This window comes from Oncorhynchus kisutch, linkage group LG28 (assembly GCF_002021735.2).
Source record: "Oncorhynchus kisutch isolate 150728-3 linkage group LG28, Okis_V2, whole genome shotgun sequence".
NCBI lineage: Eukaryota > Metazoa > Chordata > Actinopteri > Salmoniformes > Salmonidae > Oncorhynchus > Oncorhynchus kisutch.
Window position 1 is genome coordinate 25239541 of NC_034201.2, and position 24317 is coordinate 25263857.

General features: G+C 47.5%; 1 protein-coding gene across 3 annotated transcripts in view; it reads left to right on the forward strand.

The window, feature by feature from the left end:
* Positions 1-24317, forward strand: part of LOC109872440 (homeobox protein cut-like 1) — a 214550-nt gene that overhangs the window by 37655 nt on the left and 152578 nt on the right. For all 3 annotated transcript variants that reach the window (XM_031807406.1, XM_031807408.1, XM_031807407.1), the window contains exon 2: positions 15238-15348. In XM_031807406.1, the coding sequence (XP_031663266.1) occupies positions 15238-15348 (111 nt within the window). The remainder of the gene's footprint in view (positions 1-15237; positions 15349-24317) is intronic.

The window sequence follows — 24317 nt, forward strand, 5'->3', positions numbered from 1 at the left end:
CCAATGTGTTGCTATTGATTTTGTAATCGGCTTCAGTTAGCTTCCTGACAGGAATTTAAGGCTGTCTGGCCGTGATCACATGCTCCAAGAAAACACTACTGACAGGGGATGGGACTTTTAACCCTGAGCATTAGTCATAAAAATATACACTGAATAAAAATATATATGCAACATGTAAAGTGTTGGTCCCATGTTTCATGAGCTGAAATAAAAAATCCTAGAAATGTTTCATACGGACAAAAAGCTTATTTCTCTCAAATGTTATGCTCAAATTTGTTTACGTCCATATTAGTGAGCTTTTCCATCCACTGACATGTGTAGCATATCAAGAAGCTGATTAAACAGCATGATCATTACACAGGTGCACATTGTGCTGGGGACAAAAGGCCACTTTAAAATGTGCAGTTTTGTCACACAAAGCCACAGATGTCTCAAGTTTTGAGGGAGTGTGCAATTGGTATGCTGACTACAGGAATGTCCACCAGCTGTTGCCAGAGAATTTAATGTTCATTTCTACCATGAGCTGCCTCCAACGTCATTTTAGAGAATTTAGCAGTACGTCTTCACCTGCGGGAACGTCTGAGGAAGGGTTGGGAGGGGTTGGTGCTGAGGAGTATTTCTGTCTGTGTTAAAGCCCTTCTGTGGGAAAAAACTCATTCTGATTGGCTGGGCCTGGCTGCCAAGTGGGTGGGCATGTGCCCTCCCAGGCCCATGCATAGCTGCACCCCTGCCCAGTCATGTGAAATCCATAGATTAGGGCCTAATGAATTTATTTCAATTGACTGATTTTCCTTATATGAACTGTAACTGAGTCAAATCTTAGAAACTGTGTTTCAGCAACACTGGGTCTAGGAGAGATCCGTCACATCAGCCCTAGTCCGACTCTCATACCATGGCTGCGGGTGTCATAGAACAGCAAGGCCTCTGTGATAAAGAGGCTACATTACGCAAAGAACCCGTCTCTTAATAATGACATCACACGACGGCACAGTCGTTTTTTTTCTCTTCTCCCTCTCAATAGAGAAGTGTTGTCTGTCTCTCACAGTGAAGGGCTTCATTCTCTTTGCAGGGTAATAGATGGAAAGATGGCGGGAGCGTGCGGGCTCTTACCAGGCGTTGTGAGGCATACACAGCACTGTGGGGCTCGGTGTGACAGTGAGTTGTTTTGTCTTGGAGCAGAGCAAGGGTTGTGTATGTGGCACTCAGGTGTGAGTAAACAATGGTAGAGATGGAGGGAGGCAGAGACTGTGCACTCAATCCACTGTACAAGTTTTCTATAGTTCTCCTGTTGCTCAGCCTATTCCCACTGAGAGGAAATGAAGGACAGGCAATTGTTATCCTCCTTCCTGTTTTCTTTGTTCCATTGTGCTGTCTTATGCCATCTGAAATCTGCACTCTTTCTTTTAGGAGTTAGACATGATGTATGCAATCAAACAGTTACCTGGAGTGAATATTTGTCTTCGAACACTGTGTGCTTGCTGCTTGGCTTGGTGGTTATTTGTTTATCCAACTTTACCCCAAGGTCAATGCTATCCTGGTAGTCACTAAACTACCTCAAGGACTTGGTCAATGTTAGCCTGGTAGTCACTAAAACTGAACTCCCCTCTTTCTCAAAGAGGTCCAGTTAAACTCTCCTCTTAGCAAGCTGTATAATTTATCTAATTAGTCGCTGTAAAGCTTGGAAAGTATTTGAGGAATGTGGATTGATGTGGGTGGAGGCTACCACCAGCTCCCTATACCAGTGTGTGTGTGTTTGTGTGCGCGGGGGAGGATGCGCGTGCGAGGCCTACGTGTGTGTGTGTGTGTGTGCACCATTGCACCCAATTGTAAATATAGATGAGCTAAAAACGTCTGACCCCCGCTCCCCTCCCCCCACCACATCCTGTCCTTTAGCAGTGTTGGCTTATCTCTGCATTGTAATTGAGGGAGACGTTAAAACTTGGAGTTTTGTTTTCCTCCTCAGTCTCCTCTCTCACTGTTAACCATTTATAGTGTCCAACCAACCAACCAGCCTGTCAAACAATTAATCACCCACTCCCCCCTCACAGCATGTCTGTCATTGGCCTTCTCTTCTCCTCTGTGCCACAAGTGTCAAGTCCAGGAATCTTAATTGGTTTACCATGTTCATTGTCTGGTCAGCGGATACATTGTGGGGAAGGTAAAGGTCTTGAGGAAATGGCCGTGCTTCTTCAGTCAGAGGACTTCATTATGCCCACTCTCACTGCGTCACCAGAGCTCTGTTATTTGCGCCATTACATGCTGTCTAGACCGGCACGCGCGTGCATCCGCCATGCAGGTTGATTTTGTACGTCCAGGCCAAATGCGATCCAGGCACACAGGTTGAAATAACAGAAGGAACTCTGAACCAACTCTATTAATTTGGGGACAGGTCGAAACACGTGAAACATTCATGGATATTTAGCTAGCTAGCTAGCTTGCTGTTGCTGGTTAATTTGTACTGGGATATTAACATTGGGTTGTTATTTTACCTGAAATGCACAAGGTCCTTTTTTCTGGATCTTTGTAGAATTTTGACCCATTTTGAGTCACACAAAATAATGTGTTTTCTACTCTGACATTTAATCCACAGATTAAAGGGGAAACCTAGTTAGTTTCGAGCAATCTCTCCTCCAGTTCTCTTCTTCTGAGGACTTTATATGTCAGTTGGCTACCAACTTTAAGGTACATTACCACCACCAACTGGACTGGAGTGTGGAACTTCATCTTTCAATCACCCATGTGGGTATATGCTCCTATAATCCAATGAGGAGATGGGAGAGGTGGTACTTGCAGCGCATCAAGTGTCAAAAATAGAACCAACTTGGAGAGAAAAAAATAACGCCTGTCTACGCAGGCGATCGTTGATGCGCGCGAGCAGTTTAGATGAAATGATTGAATAACATGTATTTGCACATTTATTTTGCAACGCGGGCGGTGTGATTAGCATGTTAGAAGCAGCCTAAACATCAGCTGGCAGATCTTGAACCTAGATGACTGTGCCATATCCACCACTTTTCTGTGGAGCTCAGCTCTCTCTCTGGGCCTCCTTATGAAGCTGAATGGGGGCCTTTTGAAGCGAATCACAGCCCTCTTGTTGCATAATAAATCAGAGGGTGAAGAGAGATTGGGAGAATTGTCAGAGCGAGAGAATCAGTCCCCAATCATTACGGGGCTGGAGCGCGTTTCATATCACTGAGAACCCTCCAGGATTGATCCGCCCATAGACCCTGGCAGAGCAGAGCGCCACAATCTGCACAGCAGCACTGTGTTTAATTCACACTAATAAAGGTTCTGTCCTAAACCCCCCCCCCCTTCTACCTCTCCCGGTTCGTTCTCATAATCACCAAATCCTTCAACTGAAGAGCTCTCCATAATGCTTGTGATTATAGACTGATTACAGTGAATACATAATGCTTGCATGTAAACAAGCCTCTCGCAAGGCAGATGTTACAACATCAGTAGCACCAGCAGAAGGCAACCCCGCCCCCTCAGACTAATCAAAGTTTTCACGCTTACATAGCAACAGTGGTGGGGGGGTGTTGGTTTGCTGTCAAGCATTAAATCAAATCAAATCAAATTGTATTAGTCACATGTGCCGAATACAACAGGTGTAGTTGTAGACCTTACAGTGAAATGCTTACTTACGAGCCCCTAAGCATGTGGTCTTTGATTGGCTATCCGTTTGAAATGGAGAGAACATCTAACCATAGGCCTGATTTATAGAGCAGTTAGATTGTGAGATCAAACAATGTTTGCAAATTGGTCACGTTGAATGGGGACGACCCATTTTTCTGTTTCTGCTAGCCTAAATCACAGCGGTGTCGGCTGTGTCCATTAAAAGGCATGAGGATGTAGGCAATAAATAGGCCATAGGAGCGAATAATTACAATTTAGCAGATTAACACTGGAGTGATAAATGAGCAGATGATGATGTGCAAGTAGATGTGCAAAAGAGCAGAAAAGTACATTTTAAAAAACAGTATGGGGATGAGGTAAGTAGATTGGGTGGGCTATTTACAGACTATGTACAGCTGCAGCGATTAGTTAGAATGTAGTACCATAAACCACTGTACCTCTATCCAGAGTGAAGGAGTGTTTTTCATTGGTCAACAACCACCTTATTGTTCTTACCATAAAGCTACATGCTGGGAATTAGTATACAAATGTATGATAATAGCCAGCATTTCGCTTAATTGGATGGAGTAGTTACGTTTTTTTTCTTCTCAGAGGTAGTCCACTCTCTGTGAGAACCAGCACCCATTCTGAGAAACTGTGTGGGAGTTGTTGTTACCAAAGAGGCCAATGACATTTCAATGACCACTGCAGTTTTTCAAAGAACAGTCCTCTTGGTTATGAGGCATGGCTGCTACTACTCTCAGATAATATATTCTCCTCCCCTTCTCTTACATGAGCACCATGCCCTCCAGAGGCCCCCTCCCAGTGAATTGGCTGGTTTTGATTGGTTGATCTGGCAGTCAATCAGGCAGGAGGAAGGTCATAGTGAAGGTGAGAACTGTACAGGCACAATGATTCCATTGTGGGCACGCTCGGGTAGGTGAGGTCCTCATGGTGGGGGAATTCAATTAAAACACACGCTCCTAGGTCACTGTGCTAATAAAAAAGATAAAACCCCTAGATAAGAATACATACATATGAGTTTATTATGGAGTAAATAAAAATAACTTTAAAGATGCTGTTAAGGACGGTCTCTAGAAGGACTGTGAGTTATGAGGACAGTGTGTTCCTTCCTTGTGGGGACATTTGTTCCATACTACGTCCCGACCACCACAGCACACTATCAGTCTCCTCCCGCTGATATACAGTTGAAGTCGGAAGTTTACATACACCTTAGCCAAATACATTTAAACTCAGTTTTTCACAATTCCTGACATTTAATCCTAGTAAAAATTCCCTGTCTTAGATCCGTTAGGATCACCACTTTATTTTAAGAATGTGAAATGTCAGAATAATATTAGAGAATTATTTATTTCAGCTTTTATTTTTTTCATCACATTCCCAGTGGGTCAGAAGTTTACATACACTCAATTAGTATTTGGTAGCATTGCCTTTAAATTGTTTAACTTGGGTCAAACATTTCGGGTAGACTTCCACAAGCTTCCCACAATAAGTTGGGTGAATTTTGGCCCATTCCTCCTGACAGAGCTGGTGTAACCGAGTCAGGTTTTAGGGCTCCTTGTTCGCACACGCTTTTTCAGTTCTGCCCTCACATCGGCTTGAGGTCAGGGCTTTGTGATGGCCACTCCAATACCTTGACTTTGTTGTCCTTAAGCCATTTTGCCACAACTTTGGAAGTATGCTTGTTGCCTCAATATATCCACATAATTTTCCTGCCTCATGATGCCATCCATTTTGTGAAGTGCACCAGTCCCTCCTGCAGCAAAGCACCCCCACAACATGATGCTGCCACCCCATGCTTCATGGTTGGGATGGTGTTCATCAGCTTGCAAGCCTCCCTCTTTTTCCTCCAAACATAACGATGGTGAGTGTGGCCAAACAGTTCTATTTCTGTTTCATCAGACCAGAGGACATTTCACCCAAAAAGTATGATCTTACTGGCGGTTTAGGAGCAGTGGCTTCTTCCTTGCTGAGCGGCCTTTCAGATTATGTCGATATAGGACTCGTTTTACTGTGGATATAGATACTTTTGTACCGGTTTCCTCCAGCATCTTCACAAGGTCCTTTCCTGTTGTTCTGGGATTGATTTGCACTTTTGCACTTTTTTGCACTCTCCTTCCCGAGCGGTATGACGGCTGTGTGGTCCCATGGTGTTTATACTTGCGTACTATTGTTTGTACAGATGAACGTGGTATCTTCAGGCTTTTGGAAATTACTTGCAAGGTTGAACCAGACTTGTGGAGGTCTTTTTTCTGAGGTCTTGGCTGATTTCTTTTAATTTTCCCATGATGTCAAGCAAAGAGGTACTGAGTTTGGAGGTAGGCCTTGAAATACATCCACATGTACACCTCCAATTGTCTCAAATGATGTCAATTAGCCTATTAGAAGCTTCTAAAGCCATGACATCATTTTCTGGAATTTTCCAAGCTGTTTAAAGGCACAGTCAACTTAGTGTTTCTAAACTTCTGACCCACTGGAATTGTGATACAGTGGAATAATCTGTCTGTAAACAATTGTTGGAATAATTACTTGTGTCATGTTTTAATGACTTCCGACTTCAGATGTATGTTCCATACTACGTCCCGACCACCACATCACACTGTCAGTCTCCTCCCGCAGATATATGATTCACAGCCTATTAAAACATCCGTCACAAATCTGTTACCAGGGCGCAGTTTGAATACTGGGACGTTTATTAGAAACCAATGTTAATGTGATTCCCCTTCTCCATGTAGGTTAAACTGACACTCCAATTTATGGCTCCAGTTTATTCGGCTTAAGGCACACTTCACTCTGACCAGACCATTAGGAGAGCTTTAGTATGCATTACCCCTCGCTTCAAGTCAACGGATTAGGACTGAAGGTTAAGTTATCTCCAAGACACATACATACACATACATACACACGTCAAGGTGACATTTTCACCAGCATTGCCAAATCCGTATTGTTGATGGGTTCTAATCGGACCTCCTTGTTCCAAGACCTGTTCTGAGATCTTGTGTAAACGACCGCCTAGCTTTTGAGACTGTCAACGAGTATGAATAGCCTAGCGTGGCCACAAAGCCTGGTCTGTGTTAACTGGTAGTGTTCGCGAAAACAAAACATGAGGCTTTGATAAAGGTTTTAGTGTGCCGCCTCACTACAATGCAAATAGATTAGCCCTCCTCATAATGTTAACAGCAGCTGTTGGAGCAGCCAGGACAGAGCAGACACTTGTATTTGCTATTTGCCTAAAGCTCCTTTGAAGTGGTACCGAGAGCTAGACTCCCTCCCTCCCTCCCTCCCTCCCTCCCTCCCTCCCTCCCTCCCTCCCTCCCTCCCTCCCTCCCTCACTCCCTCACTCACTCACTCACTCACTCACTCACTCACTCTCTCACTCACTCTCTCACTCTCTCACTCTCTCCCTCTCTCCCTCTCTCCCTCACTCTCTCTCCCTCCCTCCCTCCCTCCCTCCCTCTCCATATGTTTTGATAATAGCCCAATGCTCTAGTCCAGTTAGCATGGGCTGTCTTTCTAGTAAAGCTGTCAATGTACTGTGAAGGCCTTGTATGCTGACGTATTAACGGAAACCCTCAATACTATACAGTACACACACAATCATACAGCGCTGCAATCTGTGGCTCATATCTGTGAACATGGGTGGAGAAAAGAATAGAAGGCCTGTCCACATATATACAAATAAAATGGAGATTATCAGGACGACCACTTTCATAAGTGTAATTCTGGAAATGAGTTGCACCTCATTAACCTTGGTTTTGCTTCGTGCTGTTTTTCTGGCCTTTACAGTTGTACTGTACATTCCCAGACTGTAGTGCGTGAGGCACAGAGGTGAGGTCAGATTGCAGAAGGGTAGTCATTGGTGATGTTGTCACTCAGTAAGTGCACCTGAACAGAAGAGTTGTTTCATTCGTGGCAGTGTGGCGTGTTCCAACCTTCATTATACAGATGTCATAGTAGATAGACACAGAGAGACTCTGGGAAGAAATCGGCTCCAGCAGTGTAGCGGCAATATCTGTTCCACCTTCGTTTTGTTCCACATACAGAAGGGCTAGATAATGCCTTTTTCTGCACTGCACCTATTTAAGGGTGGATAAATTGATGCCGTTTTTAAACCCATCGCCGGCTGTTGATGAAGTTAACTTTTTGAAAACCTGCACCTGCTTATACTCAAGAAATGGGGTCAGCTGATGCGTAGATCAACTTTGTTTTGTCTGCTGTTACCCAATTAACTTTTATGACTGTCAGCCTATCATGATAATCTATTTGGAAAGATTCAAAGCTGCATCTTGAAAAGCTTTTTGCATGAATCTGAAGTTGGTCAGCAGTTCTCCACAACAATACCATCTTCAGAAAATGCCCTCTGCCTTTTATTGTTTTCAATCAGAGTAAATTGTTCCATTGCCCCTAACCAACCCCCCTCCCTCAACTACCCTTAATGATCTTGAGATTGAATTTGTGATCTGGTCTGTTTTGAGGGGAGCTTGGTTGGAGTAGGCAGGGAGTGAGACAGGGACGCAGAGAGGGAGGGACAGGGACGCAGAGAGGGAGGGACAGGGACGCAGAGAGGGAGGGACAGGGACGCAGAGAGGGAGGGACAGGGACGCAGAGAGGGAGGGACAGGGACGCAGAGAGGGAGGGACAGGGACGCAGAGAGGGAGGGACAAGGAGACGGACAGAGGGACAGAGGAACAGGGAGACGGACAGAGGAACAGGGAGACGGACAGAGGAACAGGGAGACGGACAGAGGAACAGGGAGACGGACAGAGGAACAGGGAGACGGACAGAGGAACAGAGCGAGAGACGGACAGAGGAACAGAGCGAGAGACGGACAGAGGAACAGAGCGAGAGACGGACAGAGGAACAGAGCGAGAGACGGACAGAGGAACAGAGCGAGAGACGGACAGAGGAACAGAGCGAGAGACGGACAGAGGAACAGAGCGGGAGACGGACAGAGGAACAGAGCGGGAGACGGACAGAGGAACAGAGCGGGAGACGGACAGAGGAACAGAGCGGGAGACGGACAGAGGAACAGAGCGAGAGACGGACAGAGGAACAGAGCGAGAGACGGACAGAGGAACAGAGCGAGAGACGGACAGAGGAACAGAGCGGGAGACGGACAGAGGAACAGAGCGAGAGACGGACAGAGGAACAGAGCGGGAGACGGACAGAGGAACAGAGCGGGAGACGGACAGAGGAACAGAGCGGGAGACGGACAGAGGAACAGAGCGGGAGACGGACAGAGGAACAGAGCGGGAGACGGACAGAGGAACAGAGCGGGAGACGGACAGAGGAACAGAGCGGGAGACGGACAGAGGAACAGAGCGGGAGACGGACAGAGGAACAGAGCGGGAGACGGACAGAGGAACAGAGCGGGAGACGGACAGAGGAACAGAGCGGGAGACGGACAGAGGAACAGAGCGGGAGACGGACAGAGGAACAGAGCGGGAGACGGACAGAGGAACAGAGCGGGAGACGGACAGAGGAACAGAGCGAGAGACGGACAGAGGAACAGAGCGAGAGACGGACAGAGGAACAGAGCGAGAGACGGACAGAGGAACAGAGCGAGAGACGGACAGAGGAACAGAGCGAGAGACGGACAGAGGAACAGAGCGAGAGACGGACAGAGGAACAGAGCGAGAGACGGACAGAGGAACAGAGCGAGAGACGGACAGAGGAACAGAGCGAGAGACGGACAGAGGAACAGAGCGAGAGACGGACAGAGGAACAGAGCGAGAGACGGACAGAGGAACAGAGCGAGAGACGGACAGAGGAACAGAGCGAGAGACGGACAGAGGAACAGAGCGAGAGACGGACAGAGGAACAGAGCGAGAGACGGACAGAGGAACAGAGCGAGAGACGGACAGAGGAACAGAGCGAGAGACGGACAGAGGAACAGAGCGAGAGACGGACAGAGGAACAGAGCGAGAGACGGACAGAGGAACAGAGCGAGAGACGGACAGAGGAACAGAGCGAGAGACGGACAGAGGAACAGAGCGAGAGACGGACAGAGGAACAGAGCGAGAGACGGACAGAGGAACAGAGCGAGAGACGGACAGAGGAACAGAGCGAGAGACGGACAGAGGAACAGAGCGAGAGACGGACAGAGGAACAGAGCGAGAGACGGACAGAGGAACAGAGCGAGAGACGGACAGAGGAACAGAGCGAGAGACGGACAGAGGAACAGAGCGAGAGACGGACAGAGGAACAGAGCGAGAGACGGACAGAGGAACAGAGCGAGAGAGACGGAGACACACGAGAACAGGGAGACACACAGAGGAACAGGGAGGCACACAGAGGAACAGGGAGACACAGAGGAACAGAGCGAGACACACACACACACACACACACACACAGAGACACACACACACACACACACATATACACACACACACACACACACAGAAAGAGAGAGAGACGCACACACACGAGAGAGACGCACACAGAGAGAGTGAGGGACACCAAGGGGGAGACACAGAGAGGGAGAGAGAGGGGGACACAGGGAGAGAGATATTCCCTTCAGCTCATGCAGCTGATAGCATCTGGCACAGTCAAGCTCTCGAGGGAGCGTGGTAATCTGTTCCATCAGCGTTTACTACTGAACAAATTAACTAAGACAAGCACCACTGCCTGAGCCAGCAAAATTCTTCCATTACAAAAATTATAAAGCCATTATAGAGCACAATTTGGTCCTTTATTTAAGCATGGCTGCTGTGAGAGGCGGCAGGGCCCGATGTAGGCAGAAAGGCTGAGAGGGCCGACGCTATGGAGCCTGGAGATCGGGTAGGGTGGGACACACTGAGGGGGTGGGGGTAGGACGTGTGAGAGGGGTTTGGCCACATCTGTCCTCCTAGTGTTGGTGAAGTTTGTCACGCCCCCCTATGATGGAATAGTCAGCATTTGTGACGGTTCATTTTGAAGTAGTATAAGCAGTGGTCTGTGTGTTACCCTATCATTCTCACTAGCCTATGCCATAGCTCCTACAGCTGTGCCATACAGTAAATTAATCATATAGCCTAGGCTATTCTTACACAGATTCTGAACTAAAATGCCAGTTTCTATACACCAAGGCCTCATGTAGCCTGGACACATTGACTTTTCTGGGAGTGACCACTGAGGGCCAGGCAGCTTCTTCCCCCTGCGTGCTGCCATAGAGTTACATTGACAGTGCCTGTCCAACAAGGCTCAAGGTCATTGGACACAGATAAGTCAACGTTTTTTTCCCGGTAACTTTGATTGGACTGATATGTGTTTACTTCATCGTTTACCACGTCTTCTAGCTAGCTGAAAAGTTCTATAGAATCATGTTGACTCCTAGCAAAGGATTTGGTCAGGTGGCCCAACAAGTGACATATCGTAGCTTTAATGTTTGATGTGGTCCAGTTCCATGGGTATAACAGTAACTAGGCAATAGATGAAGAGAGGGACTTGCTTTAATCTTAACTGCACAATCTTGGTAACAGGCAGGCAGACGCACTCAGAATGGTGTTTTGCCTGCATCCCAATACTCAAACAATGTAGCATTATTGTAGACTCATGCTGAATTTGACTATGGGAAGTCAACTGATCAGAATTATAGCGTTTGTGTGTTTAGTGGTTTCATATTAGCTTTTTTAATTGAGTTTCCTCCACCAGTATTTTCATGTTCTAATCACCACTGGTGAGCTACGTGGGTGGATGAAGACAGGGGGCTGGGGTTGGGCTGACTCGTCCTGTTGATAAAACATAATTACCCCAGCTCCCTGGGCCCAACCCCACCCCATTCCCCCTTTCCCGCGGACGGGCTCAGCGCCGGCGCATTAGGACATGGGTTAGGAAGCCTAGTGCTAATCAATTTGAGTTGATTAGCCAAATCGTTTGCATAATGGGCTTAACAGCAGCATCTGCTAATCAGTCTCAAGAGTGTAGCTTTTGGGGGAATGTGGCGTTCCTCCTTTCCACTTCTCCAAACCTCCCTCCTTCTTCCCTCGCTCACTTATCCATTCCTCTCTAGTCTAGATACAGCAGGAGAGTGAGTGAGGGAATACAGTTGCTGAGAGCTACAGTACAGCTAGCCAGTGCTAATGTGTTAGCTCCCAGGGCTAGCTAACTCTATAACCTTTCTATTAGCTTGTCTTCCACTCTGCTCAGTGTCCCTGTGGCAAACCCTGGTTTCTGCAGCCTTTCTGTCATATGGGCCCCCCGGGCCAGAGACAGCGGGGTGGAGGTAATGTGCAGCGGGCCTCTCCCTGACTCTTGGTCAGTGTTGCCAGCAGGGTAGAGTGGCAGTGCCAGGCCCACCAACCCCTCTACTATGACCTGGGAACAGTTCCCCCTAGCGCCCACTCCACAGAGCTGCAATTAGCATGCCCACCGCGGCAGAGGTGGCACCACGGGGATTGTGGGTGAAGGTTGACGTCTTGAAATATGATGCACACACATGGCCTTAAAAAGACACCAACATTTTTTATTGTACCCAAATAGTAGTGGTGGTGGTTGGTGGTAGTGGTGGTGGTTGGTGGTAGTGGTGGTGGTTGGTGGTAGTGGTGGTGGTTGGTGGTAGTGGTGGTGGTTGGTAGTAGTAGTGGTGGTGGTGGGTAGTAGTGGTGGTGGGTAGTAGTGGTGGTGGGTAGTAGTGGTGGTGGGTAGTAGTGGTGGTGGGTAGTAGTGGTGGTGGGTAGTAGTGGTGGTGGGTAGTAGTGGTGGTGGGTAGTAGTGGTGGTGGGTAGTAGTGGTGGTTGGTAGTAGTGGGGTGGTGGTTGGTAGTAGTGGTGGTGGGTAGTGTTGGTAGTAGTGGTGGTGGGTAGTAGTGGTGGTGGGTAGTAGTGGTGGTGGGTAGTAGTGGTGGTGGGTAGTAGTGGTGGTGGGTAGTGTTGGTGGTTGGTAGTAGTGGGGTGGTGGTTGGTAGTAGTGGTGGTGGGTGGTGGTTAGTGGTGGTGGTGGTGGTTAGTGGTGGTGGTGGTGGGTAGTAGTAGTGGTGGTGGTTGGTAGTAGTGGTGGTGGTGGGTAGTAGTGGTGGTGGTTGGTTGTAGTGGTGGTGGTGGGTAGTAGTGGTGGTGGTGGGTAGTAGTGGTGGTGGTGGGTAGTAGTGGTGGTGGGTAGTAGTGGTGGTGGTTGGTAGTAGTGGTGGTGGTTAGTAGTAGTGGTAGTAGTGGTGGTGGTTAGTAGTAGTGGTAGTAGTGGTGGTGATTAGTAGTAGTGGTAGTGGTGGTGGTTGGTAGTAGTGGTGGTGGTTGGTAGTAGTGGTGGTGGGTAGTGTTGGTAGTAGTAGTGGTGGTGTGGTGGTGGTGGGTAGTAGTAGTGGTGGTGGTTGGTAGTGGTGGTGGCGGGTAGTAGTGGTGGTGGTTGGTTGTAGTGGTGGTGGTGGGTAGTAGTGGTGGTGGTGGGTAGTAGTGGTGGTGGGTAGTAGTGGTGGTGGGTAGTAGTGGTGGTGGGTAGTAGTGGTGGTGGGTAGTAGTGGTGGTGGTTGGTAGTAGTGGTGGTGGTTAGTAGTAGTGGTAGTAGTGGTGGTGGTTAGTAGTAGTGGTAGTAGTGGTGGTGATTAGTGGTAGTGGTGGTGGTTGGTAGTAGTGGTGGTGGTGGTTGGTAGTAGTGGTGGTTGGTAGTAGTGGTGGTTGGTAGTAGTGGTGGTGGTTGGTAGTAGTGGTGGTGGTTGGTAGTAGTGGTGGTGGTTGGTAGTAGTGGTGGTGGTTGGTAGTAGTGGTGGTGGTTGGTAGTAGTGGTGGTGGGTAGTAGTGGGGTGGTGGTTAGTGGTGGTGGTGGGTAGTAGTGGTGGTGGTTGGTAGTAGTGGTGGTGGTGGGTAGTAGTGGTGGGTAGTAGTGGTGGGTAGTAGTGGTGGTGGTTGGTTGTGGTGGTGGGTAGTGGTGGTGGTTGGTAGTAGTGGTAGTAGTGGTGGTGGTTAGTAGTAGTGGTAGTAGTGGTGGTGGTTAGTAGTAGTGGTAGTAGTGGTGGTGGGTAGTAGTAGTGGTGGTGGTTAGTGGTGGTGGTGGTGGTTGGTAGTAGTGGTGGTGGTTGGTAGTAGTGGTGGTGGTTGGTAGTGGTGGGGTGGTTGGTAGTGGTGGGTAGTGTTGGTGGTTGGGTGGTGGTGGTTGGGTGGTGGTGGATGGTAGTAGTGGTGGTGGTTGGTAGTAGTGGTAGTGGTTAGTAGTAGTGGTAGTAGTGGTGGTGGTTAGTAGTAGTGGTAGTAGTGGTGGTGGTGGTGGTTGGTAGTAGTGGTGGTGGTTGGTAGTAGTGGTGGTGGGTGGTAGTAGTGGTGGTGGTGGGTGGTGGTGGTTGGTAGTGGTGGTGGTGGTTGGTAGTGGTGGTGGTTGGTAGTGGTAGTGGTGGTTGGTGGATAGTTGTGGTGGATTAAAGTGGAGGCTGCAATCTGGCTTGCTCAGTTCCAGCCTAATTAAGGTGATTTGTTCCCTGCATCTGGCTCCCAGATGTCAGCCTCAACTGCCTCTCTCTCGCTCTGCCTCTCTCTCTCTCTGCCTCTCTCTCTCTCTCTCTGCCTCTCTGCCTCTCTCTCTCTCTCTGCCTCTCTCTCTCTCTGCCTCTCTCTCTCTCTCTCTGCCTCTCTCTCTCTCTGCCTCTCTCTCTCTCTGCCTCTCTCTCTCTCTCTCTCTCTGCCCCCCCCTCTCTCTCTCTGCCTATCTCTGCCCCCCCCTCTCTCTCTGCCTCTCCCTTTTTCTCTTTTCTCTCTTGCTCTCTCTCTCAGAACAGAGACGACACACACAAACACATACACAGCGTCGGCGAAGGCCTATCTTGACACTGCTTGTCAGTAAGTCACTTCACACGTCCCAGTCCAATGGGGAACTATATCATCAGAATAACTATAGATACTTGTGGATTACATTATGACATGTTCAGAGTCAGACATAACATTGTGTAGGGGGCTTCATCCTCTGTGTGGATATTCTAAAGCTTAGGCTATTATCCTGGCTGCAGAGGCCTCTGAATAGTACTATTAGCCTACACTATAGTCTCCTCCTAGCCTGACTTGTCCATGCTGATCTAGAGTCAGTGTTTATATCTCCTCTGGGTACCTCTCTCCCAATATTGATGATCTGGAATCTGCCCTATGACATTTACATGCCTAGAGACCATAAAGGCTGCTGGTGAATTTCTGCCTATGAGAAAAGCTATTTTCCTTTCTCTCTTGAATACATTTTTTAGTGGAAATGCTGCTTGGATCCAAGTAGTTGTACTTCTTTTTTACACTTCTGTCTGTAGTTAAAGATGGAAGATGTGCTGAAAGAAAGGGGGGAAGAAGGGAGTGTATGTGTACATTTTATGTGTGCGTACACTGTACAGTGTGTGTACTGTACAGTGGGGTGTGTGTGATGCCAGCATGTAAGTAGTCATGGTGCCTATGCTAGTGTCATATCTAGGTCTGTCTGTCTGTCTCTGTCTGGAGGGAGAGGAGAGAAGATGAGGCTGATTCTGTCTCTCTCTTTCTCTTCTCTCTCACGCTCCCCCTCTCCCAGTGAAGGGCTAGTGGTGCCAGACTACAGGGGGGAAAAGAGAGTTAAAAGAAGAGGGGTTTTCTTGTTTGTCTGCTGATGTAAATGACGGTCACCCCCCACAGAGCCCTGTGTAATCATTTAGTGTTTTCTCCTCCTCCCCTCTTGGTCTCACAGAGAGAACTGAATGCCACAGCCACAGCCCTGGCCAACAGACAAGATGAGAGCGAGCAGTCCAGGAAAAAGCTCATCGACCAGAGCCGTGAGTTCAAGAAAAACACACCAGAGGTGAGTGTCTGCTCTGCTTCTGCCTGTCCCTACTTGCACACACACCACATTAGTAGAGGCACGACAGACAGGATGTGTGTGTCTGTGTTGGTGTAACGGACATGCAGCATCATGGCCGAACAGACGTGTGTGTGTGTGTAGACCCTCGTCATCAATGCCTCTATTGTCATCCGACGGGGACACATCACCCATCCCCTTTGTCGGGGGCGGGGTCAGGGGTGGGGTCAGGGAAATGGTGCCCAGTCAAGCGGAGGAGACAATGTCCTCTTATTGTTCACTGGCCCTCCGCCCCCCACCCTTCTTTCAGCTGCTTCCACTGGCGTTTTGTGTGTTTTTATTTACCTTTTGGACAGTGTCTCTTCCTCTCGAATGGCTGAGCTCCTCATTTGTTCCTTCTCATTGGATTCCACTTCCCATGCGATCCAGTTAGCCCATCCTTACATTAGCCCATGCTAGCATAGTTTTTTAAAACATTCATTACATGTCATTACATAGGCTACTCAATGCTCCTCCCTCTTGTAAGCTCCAAGTCAAACCAGCTTTGTCAGTACAATCTGAAACTCTCTGGGAATCAAAGGATGACCTTAGTAGTCAGTAGTCCGAAACCACCAGCCCACAGCCACCCCCTCAAACTGAACTCTATTACTCCACTACGACCACCTTTTAAGGAATATTCCTTGTCGCATGGTTGGTCAAGGCTGTTCTGGACAGTTTTGATCGGCCCTGCTGCTCGGCCCTGCTGCTAAGTCATTTCTTGAGTTGGTAAAAACTAGCGACGCATGTGAAGAGTTTTAAGGGGTGAGCGGTTCTTTATTTAAATAAAGCTCTGCTGTGGATCTGATTTAAGCTGCCAAGGCTTAGGTATGCTGGCAATGCCTTGGCAATGAAGGAACAACTTCCAACAGAGGCTTCAATTATCGTTACGTCAATATATTTCGGCACAAGAAAGTGGCTCTTTTGATTCTGGTCTTTGATGACAACACTGTGATTCTCAAAATGGCAACTGAATTGGAGGCCCAGAATTGAAGATTGTAGAACAGATGTTAGATTTTTTTAAATATTATTTTAAATTACTCTTGACTCTTGTCCCTCCTACCCTTAGCTCCGTCAACTGTTCCCATTGAAGAGTGACCACTACTTAGCCTATTCTCCTCTGCCTTGTCAGTTATTCTACCCTCCTAGCACCACCACCATCGTTTTCACAGGTTGCCATTTTCTCATGATCCTAAAATGCATCGATGCTGATGACATAAACCCTCTTTTCAGACAGAAAAGGAGCCCATTTTGCACCGCAGAGTTCCTCAGGGGGGTGGATTTGTTTTCCACCTAAATCTTGTAAACACCAGGAATGCGTGACACTCCAGCTGTGCGAAGTGGTGCGGCCATTGTGTCCACCCGCCCGCCTCGGCTCCACGTCATGTGACCCTTTTGTGAGGTTCCTCCGTCGCCATGGCTCTCTTCTCCTCAAACAAAAGAGAGCGCAGGAGAGAGCAATGTGAAATATAAAGAGAACGAAAGAGCGAGAAGAACAAACAGACTGCAGGTGGGAGGACAGACGAGTAGCTTAATTTACTTACTGTAGTTGAAACAGATATTCATCCGTTCAAACAATATTGAATGTAAAATGGATAACAAAAACTACTCATCAGATAATATGTACTGAATGTACTATTGCACCCACACACAGTCTTAGACGACGGCTTGGTGTTTTAGGTCTGGGCCCACCTGAGTCAGCTCATCCTCAGGGCCCATTAGTCTGTTTGGTGATTTACAGTAAGCCCCTCCGCTGTGAGTAAGCTGCCGGCCAGGTCATTGTCATTGCTCAGGGCAGTGCTGCCCTTCTCTGTCTGCCCCCCCCCCCCCCACACACACACACACAGAGCAACGCAGCACAGCAGTGCTATGTGCTGTGTCAGCAGCAGCCGTGCGATGCTTCATTCTGGGCCCTGATGACCCATGGTGCTCTGGCACACAGAGGCAGACCTAATGCACAGTAGACACAGAGGTCAGGAATCGGGTGACTTTTAGAACAGGAGAACAACACCGCAACAGGATAGAGGGGAGGACTGAGATCCAGCTTCCATTCCACTCATTCATATCCCTTCTATGCAGAGGTTTGCACACCATTATGAGATATAATAATCTATTGGTGTGTTGTGTGTTTGATTTTGTCTGTTAGTATGACGTCTCTGGAATGGACAGGTTGTGATCCATGGTATAAGATGGTATACAGCTGAGTTGTGGGCCCATTGGCAGGTGGTTTCTCTGGTGACTAGAGGCAGTCCTTATACAGCAGACATATTGAGGGTACACTGTCAATGTTTGGCACAATCGTTGGCTCACTACCCCAGAGGCCCCTTTCTTAGTCAGAGGAGTACGTCCCCAAAGTCATAAACCGCTCAGTCTACTAAGGAAGAGAGGGGACAAAGTGGCTTAGTCACTTTCAGCATAATGTCAAGTCTATGTAACCGTGAACTCCTTAGTTTCAGTTTGTCAGAAATTCTGTAAAAAATAAACCTGGGAGTGATTGATCACTATGTAGACCTGGGAGTGATGGATCACTATGTAGACCTGGGAGTGATGGATCACTATGTAGACCTGGGAGTGATGGATCACTATGTAGACCTGGGAGTGATGGATCATTATGTAGACCTGGGAGTGATGGATCATTATGTAGACCTGGGAGTGATGGATCATTATGTAGACCTGGGAGTGATGGATCATTATGTAGACCTGGGAGTGATGGATCATTATGTAGACCTGGGAGTGATGGATCATTATGTAGACCTGGGAGTGATGGATCATTATGTAGACCTGGGAGTGATTGATCACTATGTAGACCTGGGAGTGATGGATCATTATGTAGACCTGGGAGTGATGGATCACTATGTAGACCTGGGAGTGATGGATCACTATGTAGACCTGGGAGTGATGGATCACTATGTAGACCTGGGAGTGATGGATCACTATGTAGACCTGGGCCTCCATGAGGAGATCACACTGATGTGAGTTGAAATGACTGATGACATAATGAAAATGTCTCATTAAGAGTGACATTGTCAGTTCTGTCAGTCTTCCCAGCCTCAGATATGACTTGAGAACTTTATTTTCGGACTTTAGACGAACCCAGGAGTGTTTCCTGTTGCTCAGAGGAGGCCGTTAGCCAGCCTTGATGAAATATCTACTGAAAGTCAAGAACCGATACAAGGATACAGTGCGATAGCAAACACTATTGATATATGTGTTCAGCTGATGCAGTGCTCCGCCAAACAAATATAGTGTTGTCCAGGGAAGAGCTTGGATAAGAATGTCATGGCCATTGTGCTCCTCTCCCCAGCAATTTGATCACGGCAGCCATTGTTGCTGCCCCACCCCCTCCCCACTTCTTCCCTTTTCTCCTCTCCTTTTCTGTCTGAAAATTCCTTCCGAGTTACCACTCCCAACGAGTGTTGATGAATAAATGGAAAATAAAAACCTGTTTTGTCTCTGGGTCTCTAATAAATCAGGCTTCTTTTCCATATAAACCGTCCAGGGCTGCAATTTATGTTTGAGCTTAATAACCCGTTACTAAATTAATCGTGCTGGGGTTTTGGCTGGGAGGCTGTGTTCTCGGGATTCTGTGAACTCTGTAAGAGAGGGAAAAAAAGGAAAAGGGAAAAAATAACTGCTCTAGTTGCCAGAATGGGCCCAGAACCCAAGGTACAAAACATCAAGGGGTTCCGGCAGAGGGGTGGAAATTTCATCCCTCTGTCGCTTGGAGCTGGAAAGCTACCTTAATTACTGCTCTGTTCAGAGGGGCTCAGAGTTGCTAACTCAATGTAGTGTTTCAATGTAGTGTTTCAACCCTTTCAAAGTGTTTCATCTCGTCTCTCTGAGAAGTGGAGTTATGGACACCCTTTCAAAGTGTTTCATCTCATCTCTGAGAAGGGGAGTTATGGACACCCTTTCAAAGTGTTTCATCTCATCTCTGAGAAGGGGAGTTATGGACACCCTTACAAAGTGTTTCATCTCATCTCTCTGAGAAGGGGAGTTATGGACACCCTTTCAAAGTGTTTCATCTCATCTCTGAGAAGGGGAGTTATGGACACCCTTTCAAAGTGTTTCATCTCATCTCTCTGAGAAGGGGAGTTATGGACACCCTTTCAAAGTGCTGAGTGTCTTCCTCTCTGGACTCCTGGTGAGGATTTATTTTTGGGTTGTTCGGTTCACCTCCATTTTGGCTCAGAGTGCAGACCATGCTAGTGTTGCATGTGACTTCTCTCTCAAACTTATTTATGTCTGAAGACATTAAAAGAGGGTATTGATTACTTTAGTTTTTAGTTACAGATTCCACCCGATAACTTCTCAAGGAGTTGTCTGGTATTAAATTGAAAAGAGGGTGATTTCTACACCTCTTTATATACTACTGTTCTTTGTAATGCATGAGCGTTCACGGTCCTTTATTTTGTCAAGTGGAATGATAAGATGGAACAGGTAGTTTAATGAACAAGGGGATTTCTAGCTGTGTTATCACTGCTTGACCTCACGGCTGTACGGTGTTGCAATTGACCTCTGTCTGATAGAGGCCTGATATGTCCACCTTAAAGAGAGACATCCTTCCTTTCTGCTAGAAGTTGCATTTGTTTTCCAATAATTCAATTATACAGCCTGTTTCTTCTCTTGTTCAATACGGTTTTGTTGCCATCCGAGAGAAAAGGACTGAATTCCGGGACACACTTTGTGAATAAGATACAAGGACATTCAGTAGGTTAAATCATTCCAGACATGTCTGCGTGGAAGAGGTTCATCTGATTCTGACAGAATTCAGGGATTCCCTGATTCCCTTTCCCACTTTGTCAGATGATATTTGAGTTTGAGATTTACCTTGTGACATAAGACAGCCTTTTGTATTATCTGAGTAGGAGTCTAACCGTGTGACATCACCAGAATCATGAGAAGACGTCATAAGTGCTCGTCAGGTTGACCTACTGTTTTCCATGGTAAGAAGTGACCTCCAGAGAGTGTGAGGACTGAGCTGAGTGTCTGACTTGAGTCAAAAGAGGGCTTAATTTAATCATTGTCGTCTCTGTTTGTTTTGAATCCTGAAATAGTCTAACCGAACATGGGCGCATGTTTGAATCTAAATTGTATTGCATTGGAGTTGTACAGTCCATATTCTACTGAATGTCACTCAGTATGTCTTTACCTCAAATTAAGTTTTATTTTCAGTTTCTCAGTCATACCACTTGTCCAGTGCCCATAGTACTCGGATATAAAGCTCATCAGAATGAATGCCCTGCATTTGGCAAGAGGGCTGTCGATGACTCTGATTGTGCATACTGTACGTAATTATATCTCTACTATCAGCTTCTCTCCGTGGTGCCCCATGAAGGCTCCCACGTATGCTAGTGATCGTTATCCCTCTCTGGCTGTGGCTGTGTTGAAACAGGCTTTGGAGTGGGATTTGCCCGTATGTGGACAGTTTGGGCCGGCAGTGTGAAAGAGGCTTTAGTGTGATAAACTGCCCTGAAATGGTTGTCTGAGCTGCTTCCACAGTCAAACTATTTAAATAAAGCCATATTCATCCCCCGCCCGTGGAGTTGACATATTTCCAGTTCAGTAATGTATTCGAAGCATTGATAGCAGGCCACGTCTAAAAAAAATAAAAATTATATATATATATATATATATATAAATATATAAATACCTCCACCAGCCTTTTGATAGCAACTCAATTCTGAGCATTTAATTTTAGCCAAACCCCATGCATATTAAAAGGGTGTTTATAAACCGTGTGAAAAATACGACTTCTCTTCTCAACAACATCAATAAATTGAGCATGTTGGACATCACAAAATAGCACTGAAGCTGTTCATGGAGACACTGCAGGAGGCAGACATGTCTGTTTTTAAACTGGTGTTTATCTTAATCTGAAATCAGAGTTGACTAAACATGGAACCACAGATCAGGTTTAAGGCACAGTCTTGTGCTACCTGTAAAAAGAACATATGTACAAGATCCAATCAATGTGAAAATCAGTCAGGGCGGCTGGGAGCAGCATTACTGTGTACAGGATTATTTTTGCTCAGTCTGGTGGCCCCTGTGTTTGTTTGGGCCCTGAGCTTAGCGGGGGCCATTGGGTGGTGTCTTCTGCTGTAGTCGCTCAGCCCTACACCCACCCAGCCTTCCATCACCCTGCAACTGCTAGCCTTCCCGGCCCTCCTGCCTGCCAGTCGGCCCCGTCTGCCTCCCTGAGAATGTGCTGTGCAGTGCCGGGGGATTTCTGAGGCTGCCAGGGCCTATCAGAGGGAGCAGCAAAGTGAGCTTCCCTGACAAAGTGAATATAGTAATTAGGGCTGATCCGTTGGCATGGCGCCCAACCCTGACTGACTGGCGTCTCCCACAGTTAATTATAGCCCTCCTGTTTAACACGACGCAGGGATATTTACCAGCCAGACAGCCAGCGAACCAACCAACGACAGAAGAGCGAGAACTTCAGCCACCGACGCCTCCCCCTTTTTGCCCTCAAACCTGCCTATTGAGTTCAGAGGCGGGCCTGGTAATCCAGCCTGACTGAGGAATTTGGTGGGAGGATGGAAGGAGGACGGGAGGGGGGAGTCTGACTGACTGGCTCTCCCAGTCTACCACACAGCTCGGCAGGGGGTGGTGATGATGTACGCCAAGGGGACTTCTCCTTAATGATTTTTTGCCGGACGTACTGTACTCTGTAGGGCAGCAGTCTGCCTGCATCATGTACTGTACTCTGTAGGGCAGCCGTCTGCCTGCATCATGTACTGTATTCTGTAGGGCAGCCGTCTGCCTGCATCATGTACTGTACTCTGTAGGGCAGCAGTCTGCCTGCATCATGTACTGTACTCTGTAGGGCAGCCGTCTGCCTGCATCATGGACTGTACTCTGTAGGGCAGCAGTCTGCCTGCATCATGGACTGTACTCTGTAGGGCAGCCGTCTGCCTGCATCATGGACTGTACTCTGTAGGGAAGCCGTCTGCCTGCATCATGGACTGTACTCTGTAGGGAAGCAGTCTGCCTGCATCATGGACTGTACTCTGTAGGGCAGCAGTCTGCCTGCATCATGTACTGTGCTCTGTAGGGCAGCAGTCTGCCTAAATCAACCCACTCCCCCTACAAAGGTCAACCAACTCCCCCTAAATGATTTGCGTTTTAGATGCATGCTAAATGAGTGGGTGAGCGAACACTAACTGCGTATTACAGAGATATATTCATTGAGGGAACATTATCCCTTGCCCGGGCGTAAATGTGGGTGAGGGTCGTTTGTTCATGTGTGAGGGGTTCATCAGAGCCACGGCATCAGTGACAGTGACACCATCACACCAGCGAATTACGCATTTCTCTGACCCTTTCTCTCACCATGAGCCCCTGTCTCTGGGACACTCTGTGAAAAGAGGGGCCTCCTCCACCCCTTCTACACCCGGCTGTAAATCTGAATTCCAGCTTCTCTCAAAGACCCCAAAAGGAATGGAAATGGTCCCAATAATATAACTAATCCCTATGGAACTTTCCCACGCAAAGACTCTGCTTACCCTCATTAAGCCCCATTCACTTTTAATTCATCATTAATTATTACAATTACTCTGAGCACTGTGCTCACAGAATACAGTGTACTGTTTGAAAGCCACTTAATGTAACTATATACCTAAATTAATTTCACAATATGCCACGATCCATTGAAAGATTATGCAAGATGATCTAATCTCGGTTATTGATTCTGTGCAGGCTAGTTGTACCTTATTTCCCATAGTCCGATGATGGGAAGCGGCTCTTAGCATTGATGGGCTTAGAGCCCTTTGCCCCCAAAGATGTGGAGCACAGGCAACTGGGGGAGTCAGTCGCAGGTGAGTCTATGGTGTTTCCCACAGCACTCCCTTCATCTTCTATCAGGAGCGACCATTTTGTGCCAAATGCACCAAGCGCATGCCCCAGTGTGCCTACAATAAAACACTGGAACTTGTGGACTGCTGATGCGTTTGCCATCAAATGCCCAAACTCATTTGAAGTCTCTCCCTCTTTTTTTAAGCTCACTTGTTTAATGCACTGGTACATTGCATATCTGCCTCAAGGATTTGGTCCATCTGGTCAGCTAATGCTGGGGTTGATGGAAGAGTGGAACTGACAGGAGTTGAGCACATGCCATCTCATCACCTCTGGGGATCTGTGATTAGCTAGCTGCTTTCCACAGGCTCTCTGGGACAGAAAGAGGATTGCTTGTTGGGTTTGGAGGACCGTGGGGAGACAGATGGGCATGGGGCATTCCTCACTGCATCCTCGCTCTCTGACAGCATTCAGTACAAGACCCTGGACGCCAGCCTAGTCATCATGCCATCCTACTGCAGGATGAGGCTAAATGAAGGTTCTCTCCATTCTGGTCCCTATGAAAGCATCTATTTTGGCTCCAGTTTCCCTTGGTGGTTTTGCCCGTTGTATCATGTACTCTGATGGCAGTAAATCAACAATGGTAGCAATCATTGTTCCACGTGAGGGTGGTCTCCTCGTGCTTACATTACAAACTAAGGTGTGGGGCCTCTTTATGCTAGCAGCTACATGTACATATGTGGCATTACTGGCATCTCAAATGAGATCATTTAACTCCCATTCAACATACCTTGGTTGAATTGCTTTCCCTCTACATAAAACAGATCGTTAGTTATTATTGTATTCCAAAGCCAGACACATGGCATTTACCCCCACTCGTATGCAAGGAAGGTTGGTATTACATGAGAACCTTGTGGTAACCTCTCCATGCCCCTGCGTAAATGAAAAATCCACCCACTGACAGACAATAACAACGTGGCACCCACTTTAAATTAAAGCAGCCCATCACCACACTAGATAGAGGGGGGCGACTGGGGAGCTTTGAGTCCAAATGAAGAGGAGGGGGCCTGAGTAGATCAGGCGATTAGAGTAGGGGGAAATTGGATATGGTCCCGCTAGGCTCCGGCTCGCCCCCCAGT